Source organism: Dermacentor andersoni, chromosome 1 (genome assembly GCF_023375885.2).
Source record: "Dermacentor andersoni chromosome 1, qqDerAnde1_hic_scaffold, whole genome shotgun sequence".
Taxonomy (NCBI): domain Eukaryota; kingdom Metazoa; phylum Arthropoda; class Arachnida; order Ixodida; family Ixodidae; genus Dermacentor; species Dermacentor andersoni.
In genome coordinates, this window is record NC_092814.1 from 161,911,691 (window position 1) to 161,931,514 (window position 19,824).

Sequence of the window (19,824 nt, forward strand, 5' to 3'; positions counted from 1 at the left end):
CGTTGGTCACGACTATTTCAGAGAGCAAGTGCTAGCTCGATTATTTGCGTAAGTATGTCCTGTACAAGCAGCGTTGACAGAATCGCTAGAAAGCACTCGCATCGATCCCAAATGTAACGCGGTCAGCATATGGTTTGTTTGGGCTTAAGTTGACAGTTTTAATAGTTCAGCTCTTAGCATTTTATTATTAATTTTGGCACTTAGAGCGTAAAAAAATATCCTTCTTATGTTTGGAGCGCGTTAACTACAAAAATCGAGCAGATCAACAACCTGTCACAACGCATAAAGAAGCGCTAGTCCGTCCGTAGTGTGCAGCTCTCGTAGCTTATTCATATTTCGCAGAATTCTTCTCATGTAAAGTAGTCCAAAAATTGCTTTTGGTGCTTGCGAGCAACAATAACATACACAAAATAGCCGCCTTATGCACAAGTCTCCCGGGAGCAGCGCTTTCCATGCTTTGGTTCACAACAGTCAAACTTACATCCACGAGATCCTTCAAACCGCTGATGTGTGAAAGCAACTAGACGCAAGGCAAGCCCACTTTTGCATTTTTCAAACTTCGTGACAAAGCACCACGCAAGAGAAAATTCGATAACGAAACTATAGCGGCACCATAATTTGCGCGAAAGACGCCGCATGCATTCGCCTACGCAGCACAGTACGGTAGCTACGAGCAAGTGTCATGGCATCGACGCAACTAAAAACAAAACAAAACAAAAAAAACAAATAAAGGAGTACAAGGAAAGGTCCGCTGCGCGCAGATGTGCGCGCGCTTGTTCTCGTTAAGACGGCGTGAGCACCACCACGTGATTCTGCTCCACCAATAGGCACGCGCGGACCTTATGGCCTGCCCTCGCTGGAGGGCTCTGGCGGAAAAATTAAAAGAATGTCGCCGCCTTTAGGTTTTTGAGGTGGATTACTGGCAAGTGGCAGCAGTATCAGCTTGATAAGCGGACTTCAGCCAACGTTTACAGTTTCGCACGGTGATGCTGTGATAGCCAGGATCTTGCATCTTAAGATACACGATACATTCCTTCATGTATTGGAAATACAGATACTTATACACGTCTTGCCGGACGTATCGTGATACAGATGCATGATACCCGAGGAATATCTAAGATAGTATCTGAGGTACATCTATGTTCGATGCTGCCCATCACTGCTTACAACCTATTCAACAGTTAATATCCTAGACTTATAGGGCGTCATGAGCTTCAATCGTAGGTCAATATGGGACTGATGCGCTGGAGTTCTGAACGCACCGCGCTGCGACCTTGAACTGGTGGCGAGCGACGAAATTGTATGGGTAGTAGTACAAGTCTCAGCTCTCCGCATTGAGTTACGCTGTCATCGGGCTGTATTGGCCTCGAGCTCCACCACTGGAAAAGCTGGCGCCACCGTCGGCGTGACGTGCTATTAGGGATCACGTGGACATAGCGGCCGCGTCGGCTGCTTCGGCAGCGCCGAAGCGAGCTGAAAACGAGAGTTTAAATTCCCTCGTACGCGGCGGTCCTCGTTTAGTGGCGAAATTTTACCGCTTCGAGTGTCTCCTTTACAACGCTTGAAAGCACTACAATAGGCAGGGGCTGCCTTTGAAGGCGCGCAGCATGGTATAGCTACTGCTCGGTGCCGCAGTGCCGGACGTACGCAACGGAGCCCGGTGTCAGCCTTATTCACCCGTAGCCGCAGGACAAGAAGCTGCGTGAAGCTTGGCTCGCGAAACATAAAACCGGCAAACAGTCATCGGCTACAACTCGGGTATGCAGCAAGCACAGACGCGAGGAAGATTTCTGCTACGGCGCCGGGTCTGCGACGTTCGGAAAACGCACACTGAGACGCTCGCCCGAGTCCGCTGCCCGACTAATGCCACGACGTTTTGGTCTATGAACTTGTCGATGCTATAGACATGGCAAGTTCACTGGAGTGGAAAGGGAGCGGTAAGAAGCACATTAAAAAAGAAGCATGGTATATGGTCATGTTTGTGTTATGAATTAATGCACTGAATTGCAAAAAAGAAGCAGCGGGAAATCGCGCGCTGAGAACACCAATAAACACACAGTGCGACGCAACTCGAGAAATAATATTGAAACGTCCAAGTATTTAAAAAAAAAAAAAAAGAATCGTCGCGACGGCACATCACTGCAGTCCCAGTATAGGCGTCGAAGTCTCTACAATGAAATTATTTTTCAACAGCTCTGATAGCGCCCACGCAACAATGGTTGCTTGTATACTGTCAAATGCTCATATTCTGCGGCCTAAAGCTCATGGCACGGTGGGAAAACGCGCACGCGGCGAAAGCGAAACAGTGCGCGGACAAGCATGCAAACGCGCAGTCGGTCGCTGCGAACCTGTGCGATCGCTGCATTGAGGCTTCATTCTATTACGCTCCATTTAGGTATACGAACACTATAAGAACATATTTCACATAGTTTGTTCTCAGCGTTTGCCTACCTTTCACGCAAGAAGCCGGTTCGGGAGACTCCATCGCGGCGACCGCGCGCAGAGGCGTTCACTGTACGTATTCGGTAAAGAGATAGCGTCTGTAAACGATTCTGTGCTTTCAGTTTGCCCAAGATTATTATTTAGACAGTAAAAAACTTCTCTCGTTTCGAAAGTACTTACAGAAATGTCCGGGAGAGCAGGTGTTTTCAGAGAGCGCTGACAGCAAAACCTATGAGGAGCGCGCCGCGTGATCCCTCATACTACGCCAGCGAGGCGCTTTCGATAGATGGCGACTCCGTAACTCCTCGCCGCCAATAGCAACCGGTCTAACTTGCTTCGTTTGTTTGTTCAGGCTAAACTTCTTACCACCGGAAAAGGCACTTTCGTTCGCTGACAGTACTCTTCATATCGTCGCGAGCGCGTCCCGTGCTTCACTTAACAATGCAGAAAGCTAAACAAAAATGCAGTCGAGTCTCTAAAACCACGGGTAGTGTTCTTTTTAAACTGCCACGCGCAGGAATTCGCAGTACTTAACGAGATTTTTGATGGTGAAGCGGCATAGGTAATTAAAAGACAGCTCATTGAGCAGTCGTAACTGCTGCGGAACGCGTTGCTAAGAGGATAAACAAAACAAAATCAACTGACGTGGTACAGGCAGCCAGTTACAGCATGGAGTTGTTAGGGGAATGTCGATAAAAAGCGGTGCTTAACCCTTTCGCTGTCACTGACGTACCGGTACGTCATCGCGCTTCCCCCCCACGGTGTCACTGACGTACCGGTACGTTCTCTATCGTGCGTTCAAAATTTCGCGCCTGAGCGCAAAAACAGGCGCTCCTGGATTGGCCACGCCATCTGTTGACTCTTTCTACAAGTTCGTATATTCGCTCCGATCTGTGTTAACCCATGTATTGAAGAGTACGGTGCGACTGCCACTCCCCACTTTCTCTTTGCTGAGTGGCGCGGTGGCTCCGCGTTCGCTGGATCATGCGTCGCGCGCGTGTGGTTATGGGTTCAAGGGTTGTTCTGTAATCTCCGCTGGTTTGAAGGTTTTTATTTTTCTTCTGTTGGTGTGCCTGCTACGGCGCGTCAAGTTCAGTCGCACGTGCCGTTGCCTCTCCAAGAAGGGTGACTCGATTGCTGCTTTCGCTCTCTCGCCGCACCCTCGCTTCTGACTTGCAGCAGTAAACGTAAAGCCCTTCGAACTTTGTTTAGCCTTTTTTCATCTCCCTCTGTCTTCTTGATCACGCAACGTGCCATTTCTCTCCGTTGCGCGGGCGACTGAAAGCGCATCCTCCCTGCGCGCGGTTACTTTCGGATGGCTCGGCGCGCGGGGCGTTCGTCTGCTCATGGGAGCGGTGGCTGGATTCCGATTCAGAATATGAGCCGAGCTCGGATTCGGACTCGGACAAAGTCGCTTGAGACGAAGAGGGTTCCGCATCGTCAGATTCGGATGTTGAACAGATTTTATAGTCAGGCTGATGATGATGATGATGTTTACTAACAACAGCTGCAGAACACTGAAATGTGCATATTGCATTGACTATGTTATTTGTATGCCAATCATAATCAAAAATAAATTGCTATGTTCATTCCCTGTTATGCTCGTTCCCTGAAACCAAGCCGACACTGGGGGTGCGTCACGGCCAGAAACGTCCGACAGCGAAAGGGTTAAAGGTCTGTTGTCACATTATACGTTGCTGTTAAACAAATGAGTGACAAACAAGCGAAATAATTGCGTCTCATCGTTCTCTCTCCGCGAGAAAAATTATTGCGCTTGAACGCGAAGGCTACATGGAAGACACAATCACGTGATTTACCGACGGCCACTGAATGTGCCCATGCCGCATAAAGCATGCTTGTGCCCCGCCACTCCAACGGCAGCCAGCGTCGACACGCGCCAGAACCGATCGGATTCAGTCATTGCGGCAACGCCATAGATAGCATCTACTTTATTCGCTTATTAGTTTAATTACTTCATTGCATCGTCTTTCAGGGGTCACGGTTCTGCGTCGGTGCGCGTCAAACGAATAGACACACATTGCCACAGTCTGCCGTTGCAGCTTGACATTGTGTGACTTGAGCAGCACATACTCGAAAGCGGCAGTGCAGCGAAACTGCGTCAACGACTTTTCGTGCGCAGTGTACGCATCCGGCACAGCACATTGAGTCCTTCTCGACGGAAGGCATACTACAATGCCTCCCATGCACGAAAACTCCCAAAATTCTCACCGCAGCGCAGCTCAGATGAGCTAATATACGGCGGCCCTTTACCAGGGATATCCATTTCGTCTGCTGCTGAAGTGCTGATTGGCTGTGGCACCTCGCTGCTGCGGACGCGCAGCTTAGCCCAGCCAATCAGAACTTCAACAGCAGACGAAACAGACGTGTCCACTAGGTGGACTCTTACAGAATACCTCCCCAGCTTCATACCAGCAGCGGTGATCATGATTGCGCGACATAATCGCGAATGCGATTCTTAATTACCAAAATTTTACTAATTTACATTTAGTTAGTTGCTTTAGGGGGCATGTTGTAATTACAAACCCGAATTAAGCAAATTCTCAAAGCATAACCAGGGTTCTTCAGTACTTTTTGAACAATATTAATGGACTTCGGCATAATATTTTGCTGGAAACCGCTCCTCGCAGCAGTTTTCAAAAATAGGGACTCTAAATGTTCTGTAGCATTGCTGTTCTAGTTCGCAGTTTTTCGTGCGGCATTTCTTTTTCATAGTGCGGAAACATATCAACTGAAGCAGCAACAAATTCTGCCACAAATTTTGACTAAGAATTTCTCGAAAGCGGTGGGTCATGTGCTTGACTGCAATTTCTCAGTTCCCCTGGTTTTTCTCGTTCGTTATTGTCTATTCGTTCTCATTCGTTCGTTAGTATTCTTATTTGTTCTTATTCATTCGTTAGTATTCTTATTCGTTCTTATTCGTTCATAGTGTTCGTTATTGTGTATGTATGCATTCACGTATGTGAGAACTAGGAGAACCTGGTTCCATATTGAGTAACTAACATACGAAGTCACGAGACTTTGACCTTTAGAGTTTTTATATTATCTTCTGTTCCTGGAATTACAAAAAAGTCCAATCATCCATCGCCGGCTCTGAAGCAACTTACGCTCCTATTACTACACCAGACGTATCATGACCGCATACATATATATACCGATGGTTCGACCTCACGTGCCAGCTCAACTGCCGCATTCGTCGTTCCAGCCAAGAAGGTTACAGTTAAATTCAAATTGTCGCACACGACTACATCGACATCGGCAGAACTTGCAGCTCTCCATGCCGCTATGATGTACGTCACCGAAGAGCCAACAGAGAAATGGGTCGTATTTTGTGACTCTAAGGCAGCCCTTCACAGCATCAAGTCTGCATTACGTCACAGAATATACGAGCAGATGATATCTGACATCAGGGAAGTGCACCACCATGCTCTGGAAAGAGGGCACACCATTACATTTCAATGGATTCCTGCTCACTGTGGCATTGTCGGCAACAACCTAGCAGACAAGGCTGCCCGGTCTGCCCACGAAGATACCCAGACGCGTTCAATACCTTTGGCGAGGTCGGACGCTGCCAGGGAACTTCGCCTACATGCACGCAAAAAGTCACAAGATCTATGGAGTTCAGGTGCCTTCAACTGCCGATTATATAAACTGGACCCCACGCTACGACTACAAGTGCCATCTAGCCTTTCCCGCGGTGAAGCAACCTTGCTGTACCGCTTGTGGCTGGGAGTACCGTTTACAAACTCATATTCCTTTCGTTTAAGAATGGCCGAGAGCCCGATGTGCGATTCCTGTGGGTGCGAGGAGACCATCGAGCACCTATTGTGTACCTGCCCCCGCTACGATGTACAACGCCTCCCTCTGCGGGAAACTTTGCACCGACTCGACTTACGACCTTTCACCGAGTCAAAGATACTCGGACCGTGGCCCCAACCGTCACTGGCACGAAAAGCGAATCGTGCATTACTGCAATACTTGAGGTGCACCGGTTTAAGAGACCGCTTATAGTGTCCCTGTGCATAGTGTCCCGCCCAGACGTACTCAGTGCTCACTCTCTCCCTTTCTCCTTTTTCTATTCCCCTTTCCCCCACCCCCAGTGTAGGGTAGCAAACCGGATACTCTTCTGTTTGACCTCCCTGCCTTTCCTGTCCTTGCTTTCTCTCTCTCTCTCTTCTGTTTTATTTCATTTATACATTCTTAATTTTTTTTATTTTAAATTATTAACCAGATGAAAAGGTGTAGCCGTCAACAGTAAACGGCGACAACTCCTCCATTCATTTTCGCTTCAGTAATACCCAAGAAAGTGGATGGGGAAAAGGCGCCGCGGTAGCTCCATTGGTAGAGCATCGCACGCGAAATGCGAAGGTTGTGAGATCGTTCCCCCACCTGCGGTAAGTTGTTTTTTCATCCACTTTCATTTCCATTAATTTATTGTTTCTTTATTTCATTTATTAAGCACAAGTAATTTCTTCAATGTTGTCCTTGGTGTCATTGTTTGTTGGCTTCTTGCGATATGACTAATAAAAGTCGGGCCCCTCGGTTAACTTCCTTTCTTCTCGCTAATGAATCACTTGGAAGCGCGAAAGTATGCATTCATTAACTTCAGGAAGTCATTTTCTCGTTGGAATTATTCCCCATGAACGCGCAAAACTAGAATTAAAAATGGCGGAGTGGGGTAGTGAGAGAATGAGAGAAAATAGAAAGAAAACAGGCAAAGCCGGCTAACTCGCCAGGGCGGGTTTAAATGACGAGGCTTCATACCGATTATGCGTCCGCGACGCCTACGCTAGGTGGATTAATATTGCGGCTGGATGAGTGATGGTGTGAAGCAAAAAATTGAAAAAAAATGGGTCCTCGCACGTTGTGGAGGTTATAAATAATGCTGTGAAATATGCAAAGCCGGGGCGCGCAGTGCGCCCGCTGATAGGAGGCTCAGTGCGCGCTACCGCTCTCGACTTCGTGGGGCCTCGTTTTGTGCCACTTTCTTCGATGCCGTTATTTTCGCTCCTCGCCGATCGCAGCAACCTCTGCCGGCGCGCGTCTCCCCAGCCTGCCCGTCAGTACGAAGTTTCGGAGCGCGGCTGGCGTGAAGCTGCGACCTGTACGCCGTCAACGCATTGTTGCGATTGAGAATCGTACCGGGGGAGGCAAGTTTTTGCAGGACGTGCGCAGGATAATTTCGCGCCAGAAATAACCTCGTGCGGTGCGCTTTGCGTGTTCTGCGTATGGCACGGGCGTAAAGCTTTCGCAATCTCACATGTGTATATACATTGCGTAATCGTGACTAGTAGAAAGCACCGCTGGCACATGATAGGAAGTCGACTGTATCGATATAAAATTTGCCGTGTATGCAGCGCGAAAGACCACAGTGAAAAGACCCGCCTGTCCTTCTATATTTTAAGCGCATTCTAGTAGTCAAAATATCGGCTGTGGCTGCAGCTGCACTCTTAAGGCCTCATTAGGCTGTGGCAGTGCTCCTGTTTTCCATTCCACCACGATGTGTACAGTCTAAAGTGTCGTTGCTGCAGCGTAATGTCGGAGCTTCGAGAATAAGACTGTTTTCTATTGTCATATTCGATATCACTCCTGCGCGCATCCTGACATTTAGTTAAACTGCGCGCTATAGAGTTAGGGTGTTCTCCAAGAAGTACTAATACACGTGCACACGGGCTGGCTGGGGTATTCAATAAGTATGTGAAGCATAATGACACACACACACACACACACACACACACGCACACGCACACGCACAGACACAGACACAGACACAGACACAGACACAGACACAGACACACGCACACGCACACACACACACACACACACACACACACACACACACGCACACGCACACGCACACACACACACACACACACACACACACACACACACGTGCGTGCGCGTGCGTGCGTGCGTGCGTGCGTGCGTGCGTGCGTGCGTGCGTAGGTCATTCCACGCCAAGTGTCCCAGACGTGGCACTCGACCATCTCATATTTTCTTGTAAAAGTCATGGTTGTTTACTACCTTGCTCACAGTAACGTCCCAGTACATTTAAGCTGAAAAAACTTTCTTGTCACGTCACCTACTTTCATTTTACTTAAGTACTTGAAACATGGTTCTGTTAGAAAATTAATTTAACAGGTGTTTTAGTGTGTAATGCTGCGCAACTTCGGCTAATCAATCTACAAAGATTTGCCTTCAACATGCGTTATCGGCAAGTTTGGTCGGGAAATTTCTTTAAGAGGCGCCAATTGTGACAAGAATTTTCCAAATTGATAATTTTTTACGGGCAAAATAGTTATTTGTTCAATTTAATTATTTTACTTGCCTGTCTTAATGTTGTATGTCACAGCAAAAGTTCTTTGCATGAATAAAAAGTAAACAGTTTCCGGAAAGAATACCAAACTGTCGGTTTTGGTCCATTTTCAGTCCTGATTTTTGCAATGAGGTGCTCCATGTATGAACGACACAAAGGACATTACATAGGCTAGTTTGTTGGCGTTTTGTTTCCGTCATTATCGCAATATGATTGTTGTTTTAAGCAAGATGTTAATTCTTGAATTTGGCCATTGAACCACGCTCGGCATAGTTTCGTGCCACCACTACACCGCAAAGGTGCTTCAGGTCGTCAGCACACGCAGCGCGTGGCTGTAATGCGAATTTCCTCAGCACTTGAGGGCCAGGCTGTGTTGCCCAGTCCCAGAAACTTTCTAAAATATTGTCATTGCCTTGCCTTCTATTCGTAACTCCAAAAGGCATCACGATGCTCACAAGGCTCACCTGCCCTGTGATCAACCGAGGTCGCACCGATAGGAGGTCCCCCTGACAGTTTTGACTTCGGGACCTCCTGCCCTAACACTTATATAGAAAGCGCACACATGAATAATAATAATAATTATTAAAAAATTCTGCGGGTGCCGAACATCGCAGTTCAAGAAAAAACAAGTCATCTTGCTTGCACGCAGGTTAGTGCACACCTCCAATTAACGGAACTAGAAGACTTCAAAATTTGTAGCCAATCTTGACATGCACTGTATTTGATGGACTGACATTGTGCCCAGCGAAGCAAGAATATGAAGTGTCCAATTAAAGAAGTCACTCTGCTAGAACTAGGCTTCAAGTCAAATGTTTGACAAATAAAATTCGAGTTTAGATAACTGGAGCTAGTTGAATAAGCAAATTCGCGGCCGTGTGTTGTTTTCGTTCAGTACAGGGAACGATTCTTTAGAAAGGGGGAAAAAAAAGGAGAGCCGTTTTCCCTGCAGTGTAAGTACATTAAATAGGCAAACAGTATGATGATGGTGACGACGGTGATTCTGTAGCTATCTTGAATGTGACATTACAGACAATTTGCCTCGTGACAAGCGTCCACATATCTAACTGCCCATGCACGCCTTCTTATCAGCTTTTCATTTTTTTTTTAAAGCGCAACTGCGCGTGGAAGAGTTCGCCGGCACAGTTTCACCACTTTCTACAACTTTATCCGGGACGAACACTCCATGTGTACCAGACATCTCCGGCATACGCACTCAGATTTGTGGCCTGACGTTTCCCAGAGAGGCGCGAATCAGAATGCAAGAAAAAACAACAACAACAACGAAAACAGGCTGCGATAACCGAAGCGAACTCCGAGTGCGTTCATCTTACCTCCCGGCTTTTGCGCGGCACGCTCTATAGGTGATACGACAGGAAGACAAGGCAAATACGATATTTATAATGGTTTTTAGGACTGGTCCACACAGTGGAGCCATCAGATGCTGAGGAAATCAGCGTTACAGTGCCACGCTGGGCGTGTCAGCTGCCTGACGCGCGGCAGCCATTGGGCTGAACGGCGAAGTGGTGGAGCGGAATTATGCCGAGCTTGGTTCAGAGGCCAAATTCAAAAATGCACACCTCGCCTGAAACAGAAATCAAAATAAGATAATGACGGGAATCAAACGCCAGAAATAGGCCTATCCAAAGCGCCTTTTTTAATATTTATTCACGGAGCACCTCAATGCGAAAATCACGGATCAAAGTGGACCAAAACTGCCATTTCGGTATGTTTGTAATGCTTTTTTTTTGTCAGAAAAATTCGTACAATGTACTCACGCAAGCGAATTTTTACTGTAAAGTACACTTCTTGCCAAGAGTAATAAAACGAACAGATTGCTTTTCATTTTACCAGTACGAAATGGTCAACTTGCAAAGGCATATTTTCGTCAAAGTGTGCCGCTCTTAAAGAACTTTTTCCGACCGAAATTAACAATAAGCGCCAGTACATGTTGAAGACCCAAGTTCTGCAGCATTAAACACTAAAATATTTTCTATATATTAATTTTCTCGTGACCTAGTTGGACGACTGTGACACTACCACGTTCTTTTATGTGATCTTATGTTTGTGTGTGTGCTTTCCTTCATCTTGATGTCTGCCTTTATCCCTCCTCCAGTGCAAGGTAGCAAACTGGATGTCTGTCTTCCGATTAACCTCGCTGCCTTTCGTATCTCATATATACAAGGGTGAGTCAGGAAGTCTTTGCCCCTATTTAATAATTATTTATTTACTTCGGAATACTGTCAATCCCTTCTTGGGATTTTTACAGGAGAGGGCAAAAACATACACATACAGGTTCAGTACTAATATATATATATATGTGTGTAGTTTAAGAGTAAAAAATAAAGGTAAAACATGCAATACACATGACAATAATAAATAAAACTGATGATGGCACTTGAATACAATAAATACACTGAGAGGAATACTGTAATATAAGATTATGAACAAAGTTATGCTGAGAGGAATGTAAGCACAGAGCTCTCAGCGAGGGTAATAAATTTGTCTATGGTGCGCTGGGCCGTGACTGATGGATGCAAGCGATTCCAATCTCCGACAACTTGTGGGGAAAAAAGAATATCGGAAAGCATTACTGTGACAGAGATATTCTTCAAGGGTGAGTGCATGCTTGTGACGTGTTAGTCTTGTAATGTTTATACGAACAAAGTCTGTGGGAGACATCTTTAATGCATTATTAAGCAGTAAATACAAAAGCTTTAGACGGTGTAATTTAGCAAGGCTGGACAACGTGTGAAGCCCAGCCTTGCAGTAAAAGATTTGTGGCTGAATGCATGCGTCCATAGCATTTGAATATAAAGCGCACGGTTTTCCTTTGAACCATTTCGAGTGTTTTAACGTTGCTTTTAGTGTGGGGGAACCAAGCTATGTTAGCGTATTCTAAGACCGGACGGATAAAGATGATATAAGCTGGAAGTTTTGTATCAGATGTAGAATGACGAAGGGCCCTTTTAAGAAAAAACAACTTGTTCATTGCTTTGCTAGCTATGCTTTGAACATGCGCAGTCCAGTTTAAGTCAGAAGTGATGACTACACCCAAGTATCCATATTCAGTCACACTACTGATATTCATGTTATTGCAAGAGTATACATAATCTAATTTACACTTTTTCCTTGTAATGGACATAGAGACCGTTTTTTCGAAATAAATTACCATCTGCCATTTATTCCATCACTCTGCAATTTTTCCTAGAGCATTGTTAAGTCTTTCCTGGTCATTAGTTTTTTTATTTCTTGGTATAGCACGCAGTCATCCGCGAATAGTCCCATTTTTACATCAGTTTCATTTGATATGTCGTTAATAAAAAATATAAACAACAACGGGGCTAAAACTGTACCTTGAGGTACTCCTGAAAGAACAGGTACTAACTTGGAGGCATGATGATCGTATTTCACAAATTGATAAAGATCAGAGAGGTAACTATAAATTCATCGTACCAGTGGTCCATCGCTAAATATCGTTTTAATTTTAAAGTAGGGTTTAGTATGAGAGACTCGGTCAAAAGCCTTCGATAGATCCAGGAAAAGGGCATCGATCTGCAACTGATTGTCGAGGCTTTGTGCAAAATCATGCATAATTTCTACTAGTTGCGTAGCGGTTGACAAGCCACTACGAAATCCATGTTGGCTTCTGTGGAGTATGTTATTGACTTCGACAAAATTTGTCAGAAATTTCAAAATGATGTGCTCCAGTAATTTGCAGCATGTATATGTCAGTGATATTGGTCGATAATTAGCTGCCGATAAAATATTGCCACATTTGTGCACCGGAATTATTTTCGCTAGTTTCCACTCAGCAGAAAGGCTACACTCATCGATTGATTTTTGATATATCAGGCAGAGGTATTTACTTATAGGCTCGGCATACCGCTTGAGAAGTTTGTTCGGGATTCCATCTGGTCCACCACATTTCTTATGATCCATTTTAACAACATCATGAACACTCCCGCCTCGGATATTAATGGAGTACCTGTCAGCGTGGTCTTACATTCGAATTCGAGGGCAAGGCCAGAGCAGTCGTTGTCATGTGTGAACACTGAATGAAAGTGAGTGTTAAAGGTGTCAGCGTCAATTCCTTCGGTGGATTTTGTCTTGCTGTTTGTGCGTTGGGAACTTAGAGAGAGAGAGAGAAAATGATAAATGAAAGGTAGGGAGGTTAACCAGGACTGAGCCCGGTTGGCTACCCTACAGAATTTGCTGGGTGCTGATTTAATGAAACCATTAAGCGTGCTATTACAATAAGTCAGTTTAGCAGTCTTAATTTTACTCTTTAATAGGCTAGTTAGAGAGTGGAGGCGAGTAAGGTAGTTTGGAACCGGGCGTATTTTGTTTGATTTTCTCAGTCTTTTGATTTTACGCTTGAGGTGAATAGCATCGCGTGTTATCCATGGATTCTTTTTCTTTGTGCATTTTGTTACAGTGGGAATGAAATTGTCAATGCGATGCCTGACATTAATCTTAAAACATGCCCATACCTGATCAATGGTTGACGAATCATCCATACACAGTTCAAGAAAATTGGCGTATTCATGAACAAGATATGTTGTAATGGCTGCGTCATTTGCTTTTCCAAATGGTAATATCGGCGAACTATCTTTTTTGACAGCCATAGGGACAGGGAAAGGCAGAGTGCACAACACAAGCTTATGGTCTGACAAACCTTCTAGTATTTCAGTGTCTATTGCGGTTGATAAAAATAACCACTAACGAAAACCAAATCGAGTATCTAGCTGGACGACCTTCGAATGCGAGTAGGTGTGTGGACAAGTTGATTCAAGTTAAATGCAAATATTATGTCCGAGACAACATTATTATAAAGTGATCTCGGGATTCGAGAGCTCCAGTCCGATTCCGAAATATTAAAGTCCCTAGCCAAAATAATTTTGTCACCTGATATGTGCCGGTGCGTGTAATCGAGTAAGGGAACCAGGTACTCTGGATCAGCGTTTGATGGCCTATAGACAGCGCCTACGTGCAGGACGTATCCTTCTATGTTCAGTTTGCACCAAATACTTTCAGCGTTCGGTACATCGGGCATAGGCATGAAAAATAAATAATCCCTCAAGATAATAGCCACACCCCCACCTCTCAATGCTCTATCTTTGCGCAGAATAGCATAACCTGGTGGAACAACTTCATTATCTGCGACGTTAGAGTGAAGCTAGCTAAATTAGCTAAAATAAGGTACATACGGGTAATTACAAATATACGTACAGTTCTAAGTACCTTGCGCCATTTTTCCAAATAGTTCCCACATGGTTCCCACACCGGATAATACATTTGTCGCATCACAGCACTAAATTTGTCCCATCGCAGTCGTCAGTCAGCGACGCACGCGGCCTACCCCAACGCTCATTCTCATACAAGCCTTCGCGGCCTTTGGTGAACTCACAACACCACCACCTCACACTTCTCAAAGCGAGACACCTTTTCCCATACGTGTGCTGCATTTCCCTGTGCATTTCGATGGGCGTTCGTCCCTCGCTACATAGAAAATCTATCACACTTCGTTGCTCGTACGCCGTGGACGTGTGAACCACAACTGCCATCTTCAACAACTGGCAGCAGCGCCGTGCCGCAGAGCTACCGGCAGAGCTACCGGCCGGTCCAAGAAAGGTCCATCTCTGGGAATGGACATCATGTTGACTTCGCATGTACAGCCGTAATTTGGCAAAAAAAAAAAAAAGCAGGGGCAAAGACTTTCTTATTCGTCCTCGACATAGTATATCGCAGAGCCATGTTTCACGTACTTGAGCAAACTTTGGAAGCACTATGTGACAATAAAACTTTCTTTAGAAAAGATAGTAAACAACCATGACTTTTTACAAGCGAATCAGAGATTGTCGAGCGAGACGACCGTCCCTGGCGTGTAATGACCCACATATAATGAGGGCCGTGTTTTTTTTTGTTCGCGAGCAGCTCAAGCGGTCCAAACGAGGTCAATTGGTCTAACGTGTAAACTTGAGATTATACTTGACCACTAACAGCAAAGGTATTGCAGACAAGCAATGTTCCATATTTCAGGATGCCGTCTTCACCACTTACTAGCTGGGCGGACATTATCTTGCCGGTAAGGCAGACTGAAATTGGTCGCGGTCTTATCGCGTGTTCGAACTCGATATAAGATTTTAAGCGAGTAGGTGTTAGTTGATGCTGTGAAATTTGCCCTCAAAGCAGTCGACGCGAGTGGTCAGCGAATAAAAAGCAATTTGGAGCCAAGCAGGAAATCATTGCGGCCATTCCCGTAACGAAACATTACGAAAGATAAGCATGCCATGGGATGCAGGACACAGCGCCGCGGCTCTGCCTTAAACTTCTATGGATACGTTTTTATTTCGCACTGCTTCGTTACTACAGTTTTTGTTATCGTGACAGTATGCTCGCCGATTCTGTTCAGTGCAGCGAAAGACGCGCTTCGTGTCAGGGGTGAGTTGGTCCATTAACCTCCGCTAATCCTCCCCTGTGCCACGTCGGCTGAATTCAAGTATCACGGAAGGATTAGCGGCGAAGAATGGGCAAGCCTGTCTTCTATGATACACACAGGCGCTTACCGTTTCCGATTGACTGACGCGACGCCCGTAGCTCTTTCGCAGCAGCGCACGCACCTACGCGAGATTTAGGTTTTCAAGGGATGACAGAACTGAAAGTCAAGGCGGACACACCACGAGCCGCTTCGTGATGTCTTTACTGAGGCGCGATCGGAGATATTTTGTTCGATACGCGTTCTGTTCGGTTGCTGCAACGTCACAATGTAGCAGTATGCAAAATTTGTGACAACGGGGCGGAGAGAGCACCCACTCGGGAAGCGGTGACCACCCCGGAAGTTTACTTCCGTCGTTTGTCGTCTGCTTGCGGACAGTATACTACAAAACGAAATGTTTCTCGTCTTCCAAATGAATTAAATCTTTATCTAAAAAAATGCATTTTTTCTTCTCAAGCCCAAACACGTTTTCAAATAGTAGTACGTGTGACTACTGCAATTTATAACTGTTAGCTTCTTTGCGTCGTTCCTAGGTGGTCTCGCGCACAGCGAGAAAAAGAAAGAAAAAGGAACGACGGGAAGAGTGGCGCACTTTTCAAGAGGCAGCGACAACATTCCAGTGGCTCGCTGGCACCGATGATGGGGTCGATTTCGCTGTACAACCAACGAATTATTTGTTTCTAGAAACGAGAACGACGCCGGAATTCACTTTCTGCCATTTCTTCAAACGCGTTCCGCACCGCCACCCGCTCTCCCTCTAGAAACGCCAGCGCAACAACCTAAGTTCCCAACGAAAGCGCCATTTTCTCGAATTAAACTATGGATTGGAACCAAACGTGCCATGCCGCAGCCGCCGGTTGGATCCGATGCAATCCACCAGACGCGCCATTCGAAGCCGTATGATCGCTCCAAACTTCCCAGCTCCCGTCGGGTTCGGCGCCTAGCAGACGAAATGCTCGGTGGGAGGATGATTGACAGGAGCGTGTCGTCATTTTGACATCACCAAAAACATGGCCGCGCCCCGCGGCTGGCGACGTCGGCGCGGAGTAGGCCAATCGCGCGCGCCCGTAACCGAACGAACGCGCCTAACAACCATCTCCGATCGCACCCCTGGTCTGTCGTCTTCCGCGCATCCAATAACTAATGTCATAACTTTCGTCGCAGCGCGCGGAATTTTTTTGAGATGGGATAAAGATCCCGATTTTTTCGTTGTTGGTATCACGTACCTTTCCGAGCTAACAGTCGTCGGGCAGCCGGAACCCTGCAGGCAGTGGGCCATCCTGGCCGCCGCCAACGCTGGCACTGCTGCCGCATGGCACGACGACCGCCGGGCTCAGGGAGCCGGGCGGGGCCTCGCGACCGACGCCTCCGGGCCGCAGCCGTCTAGCGTGCCGCAGCCTTCGGCACGCCGAAGCAACGCCATGGCTCCCGATCCTGCGTCAGAGAAATAATACAAGAGCGTTCGTTTTAGCACTGGTGCGATTTAACTGAGGGGAGCAATGCACAATGGCGAGCCTACTCGGGCGCCATCGACGCTGAGTCACTGCAACGGGGTGGTTCTTACGTATTTTTTGTCAACAGTATATTTAAATATCACCCGTGGAGTACAGCACAATCTACTTCTTTGGCTATAGATTACTCTCCAAGGCGAACATTGTTTGTACGAGGAATCAAAATGAATTTTTGACTAATTATCTTTTAACCGTATCCCTTAACGACACATGTTGCCATTTAAGAATTGTAGCCGGGGACTTCGAAAGTCATGTACACTTGGAACGAATTTTGAGCATGATATCAATTTCGAGATATGCGTCGCCAAAGTTTGTGACGATATGGATTGTTGGTCAAGAAATTTTTGAGGTTCAGTGCATAAAGTGACCTTTCGCTAAAAAAAGTAAGTGGAACAACAGTGCATTCTTACCGCACGTTAAACTGCGTTTATATGAAAACTGGCGCTAGTTTTAAAATTCGTTCCAAATGGATGTGCACTATGATATCAGTGGCTTCGATTCGTGTATTGCAATGTGTGTGCTAAGGTATAACAAGTTAAAAAGATTATTAATGACATTTTGTTAATTAGTCAATCATTGACTTCCACTGTAAGTAATGTCCGCGTGATCGAGTAATCCTGCTCAATGAGTTGATTTGCGCCATATGCCACAGGGGAGAATTTTTAAAAGTTTTGTTAACGGCTAAAAAAACCCGCTATATATAAGACGAGGAAGTGTGAGCCAGCGCCGCCTTGACCGTGAGTGGCGCTGGCGAACACTTCCAGGGCTAATCTTGCGCAAGAAACACAGGAAAGTGGCCGTAGAGATGGCGCCGCGGTAGCTGAATGGGTAAAGCACCGCAGGCGTGGTGCGGTGGATGCGGGTTGGGTCCCTACCTGCTGCAAGTTGTATTTTCGTCCGCTTTCAATTGATTTTACCTTGTTATTCCTACATTTCAATAATGTCTGCGATGTGTACAGAAAGTAACACAGACCTAGATGTACTGGAGAACTAGAAAGCATGATAAATGAACTCAACGTAATTATCGCACCTCCCGCTAAATAAGATGCTAAAAAAAAGTCTTTCATGACAACTCCAAGGGAAGCGCTTTGCTTCTTCTAGGCCAAGGCTGGATCCTACGGAACTGACGCATAAGGCAAGAGTTTGACCGCGTAGACGATTTTTTAAGTGCAATTCCTTCATTCGCGAGAGTAGCATGTAGGCGAAAATACGCTGGCTAAACACTCTGCATGCATTTTCAATAAAGAGCATTCTCTCTCTCTTCGTTCGCAAGTGGAAGAGGCAAGCACGGAGGTCCAAGAAACGTTTGGATTTAAAAGCTGCCACGGGGAAGTTAGTATGCAAGAGGTAGATACAGGCAGGTGGAGGTTGGAGTATTGGTTAAGAATGGTTATAGGACAACTCCGTCAACACATGACAGAAGTTCACGCAAATTTTAATTTGTGGTAAGGTTACACCTGTTATCACCCCGATACGGAGGGGCAGTCCTGTCTGTCCTGTCTGCATAACTAGGATGGCGATGAGCATACAGGAGCACTTGCCGTTTCCTAGAGACGTTAAGTTAGCGTCATTGCGCGCAGGAGTTAGGAAGCACCCGTATAGCCCCAGTCAGGTGCTTCCAGTATGGTAACGGCCGCGGGCCGAATCTCGCCGAAATTGCGACACAGCCTTTGGGAACCCTCGGGTTCAATTTCATCACCACTTCTCATCGTGAACGGCTTGACCGTTGCGGCCAAGTTTTATGGATCGGTGTAATATTTATCGGAAGCACAAAAGCACGCAAGCTTGTTTCCTTTCATGGAATCGATTGAACTGGGCGAAGAAAACGAGGTGGCGGTAATAGACGTATTTCGTTATTGCCCTGATCACCACCCCCAAAAGCGTCTGATCTTTTCACTTCTAAAACAAGCTTCTGCTGCATTAGCCGACGCGTACCTAGATAGTTTGGAGCCGCATTGAATGTGTGCACCCATGGATGATGGTCGTTATATGCGTGTCCCTGTCTCTCCGCGTCAATGTTTATTCGTACTTTTCAGGAAATTACCACTGTGCCCTCCACGTGTGGTTTTACTGCCTTGCGGACCATGGCGGTGGCAAAAGCCTCTTCAAAGAGGGCATGTATGCGTGTTCCATCGAATCATTATATCTTATTTTTCTATCCTATTCTGTCTCCTTTCATTCAGGACCTCGCTTTGCTCAGGTGGTGCGCTGCCGCGAGCATTCGTCGCCTCCTAGGTGACGGGGTCATAGCGGGTGAGGTGCACGACATACGCCGTGCCTGCTAGGCAACTGAACCTTCTGTGGTGCATCATTTATTTGGACTGAGCGAACTACCCTGGAGAAGCTTTCGTGTAGGGGAGGCGAGGATGATCCTCTACTAATCACATTTAACGATCCCAAGTGTCACCGGGCTTGTGTCTGCACTGTTTCGACACTACGGTAATTTGGCCCAGTCACACTTATTTCAAAAAAAATTTCGCGCTTACCTTCAAGTGGTCAGCGACGCGCTGTGCATAGCCACAGATAAGGCGGCTCCGCAGCTTTCCTTTGCCCTTTGACCGGCATTCGGTGGTTGTTTGAAGTGCCACATTAAACTTCATCAACAACTACCGTGGAAGTGGCAGCGATTGATGTTACACAAGAGGAGGAGGATTGATGACGTACTGTGGGAACTAACTTCATTGAATATTGTCATCCTTACTGACTCCCCTGCTGCCGTCAGCGGAGAAACTTACTGGAAGCCCATTTGTGCGTGGCATTAATTTCACTGCCAGCACCGTTGCATCTCGTGGGGTATCCCTCATCGACCAAAGGATAGCTTGCCACGAATAGGTATCGCTGTAAATGAAGAGGCTGATCGACTCGATTCTGCTTGGCGCTCAAAACGCTTGGTTGTGAGTGCCCAGAAATTCTCTCAGCTTAATGACACTCGTCTGCTGATTCCCCACTGTCACCCCGTCCAGCGTGTCGGCACTGTATGGCTCCATCCAGCAGGCTGAATAAAGCGCATCTGTTCTGCGGCTGCAGTCAACCGCAAGCAT

The 19,824-nt window shown here is 46.4% G+C and overlaps 1 protein-coding gene across 1 annotated transcript in view; it reads right to left on the bottom strand.

The window, feature by feature from the left end:
* Culd (CUB and LDLa domain) overlaps positions 1-19,824 on the bottom strand; it is a 223,478-nt gene that overhangs the window by 111,873 nt on the left and 91,781 nt on the right. Inside the window, exon 2 of the mRNA XM_050194991.3 lies at positions 16,499-16,706. Coding sequence (XP_050050948.1) covers positions 16,499-16,586 — 88 coding nt within the window. The 5' untranslated portion in view covers positions 16,587-16,706. The remainder of the gene's footprint in view (positions 1-16,498; positions 16,707-19,824) is intronic.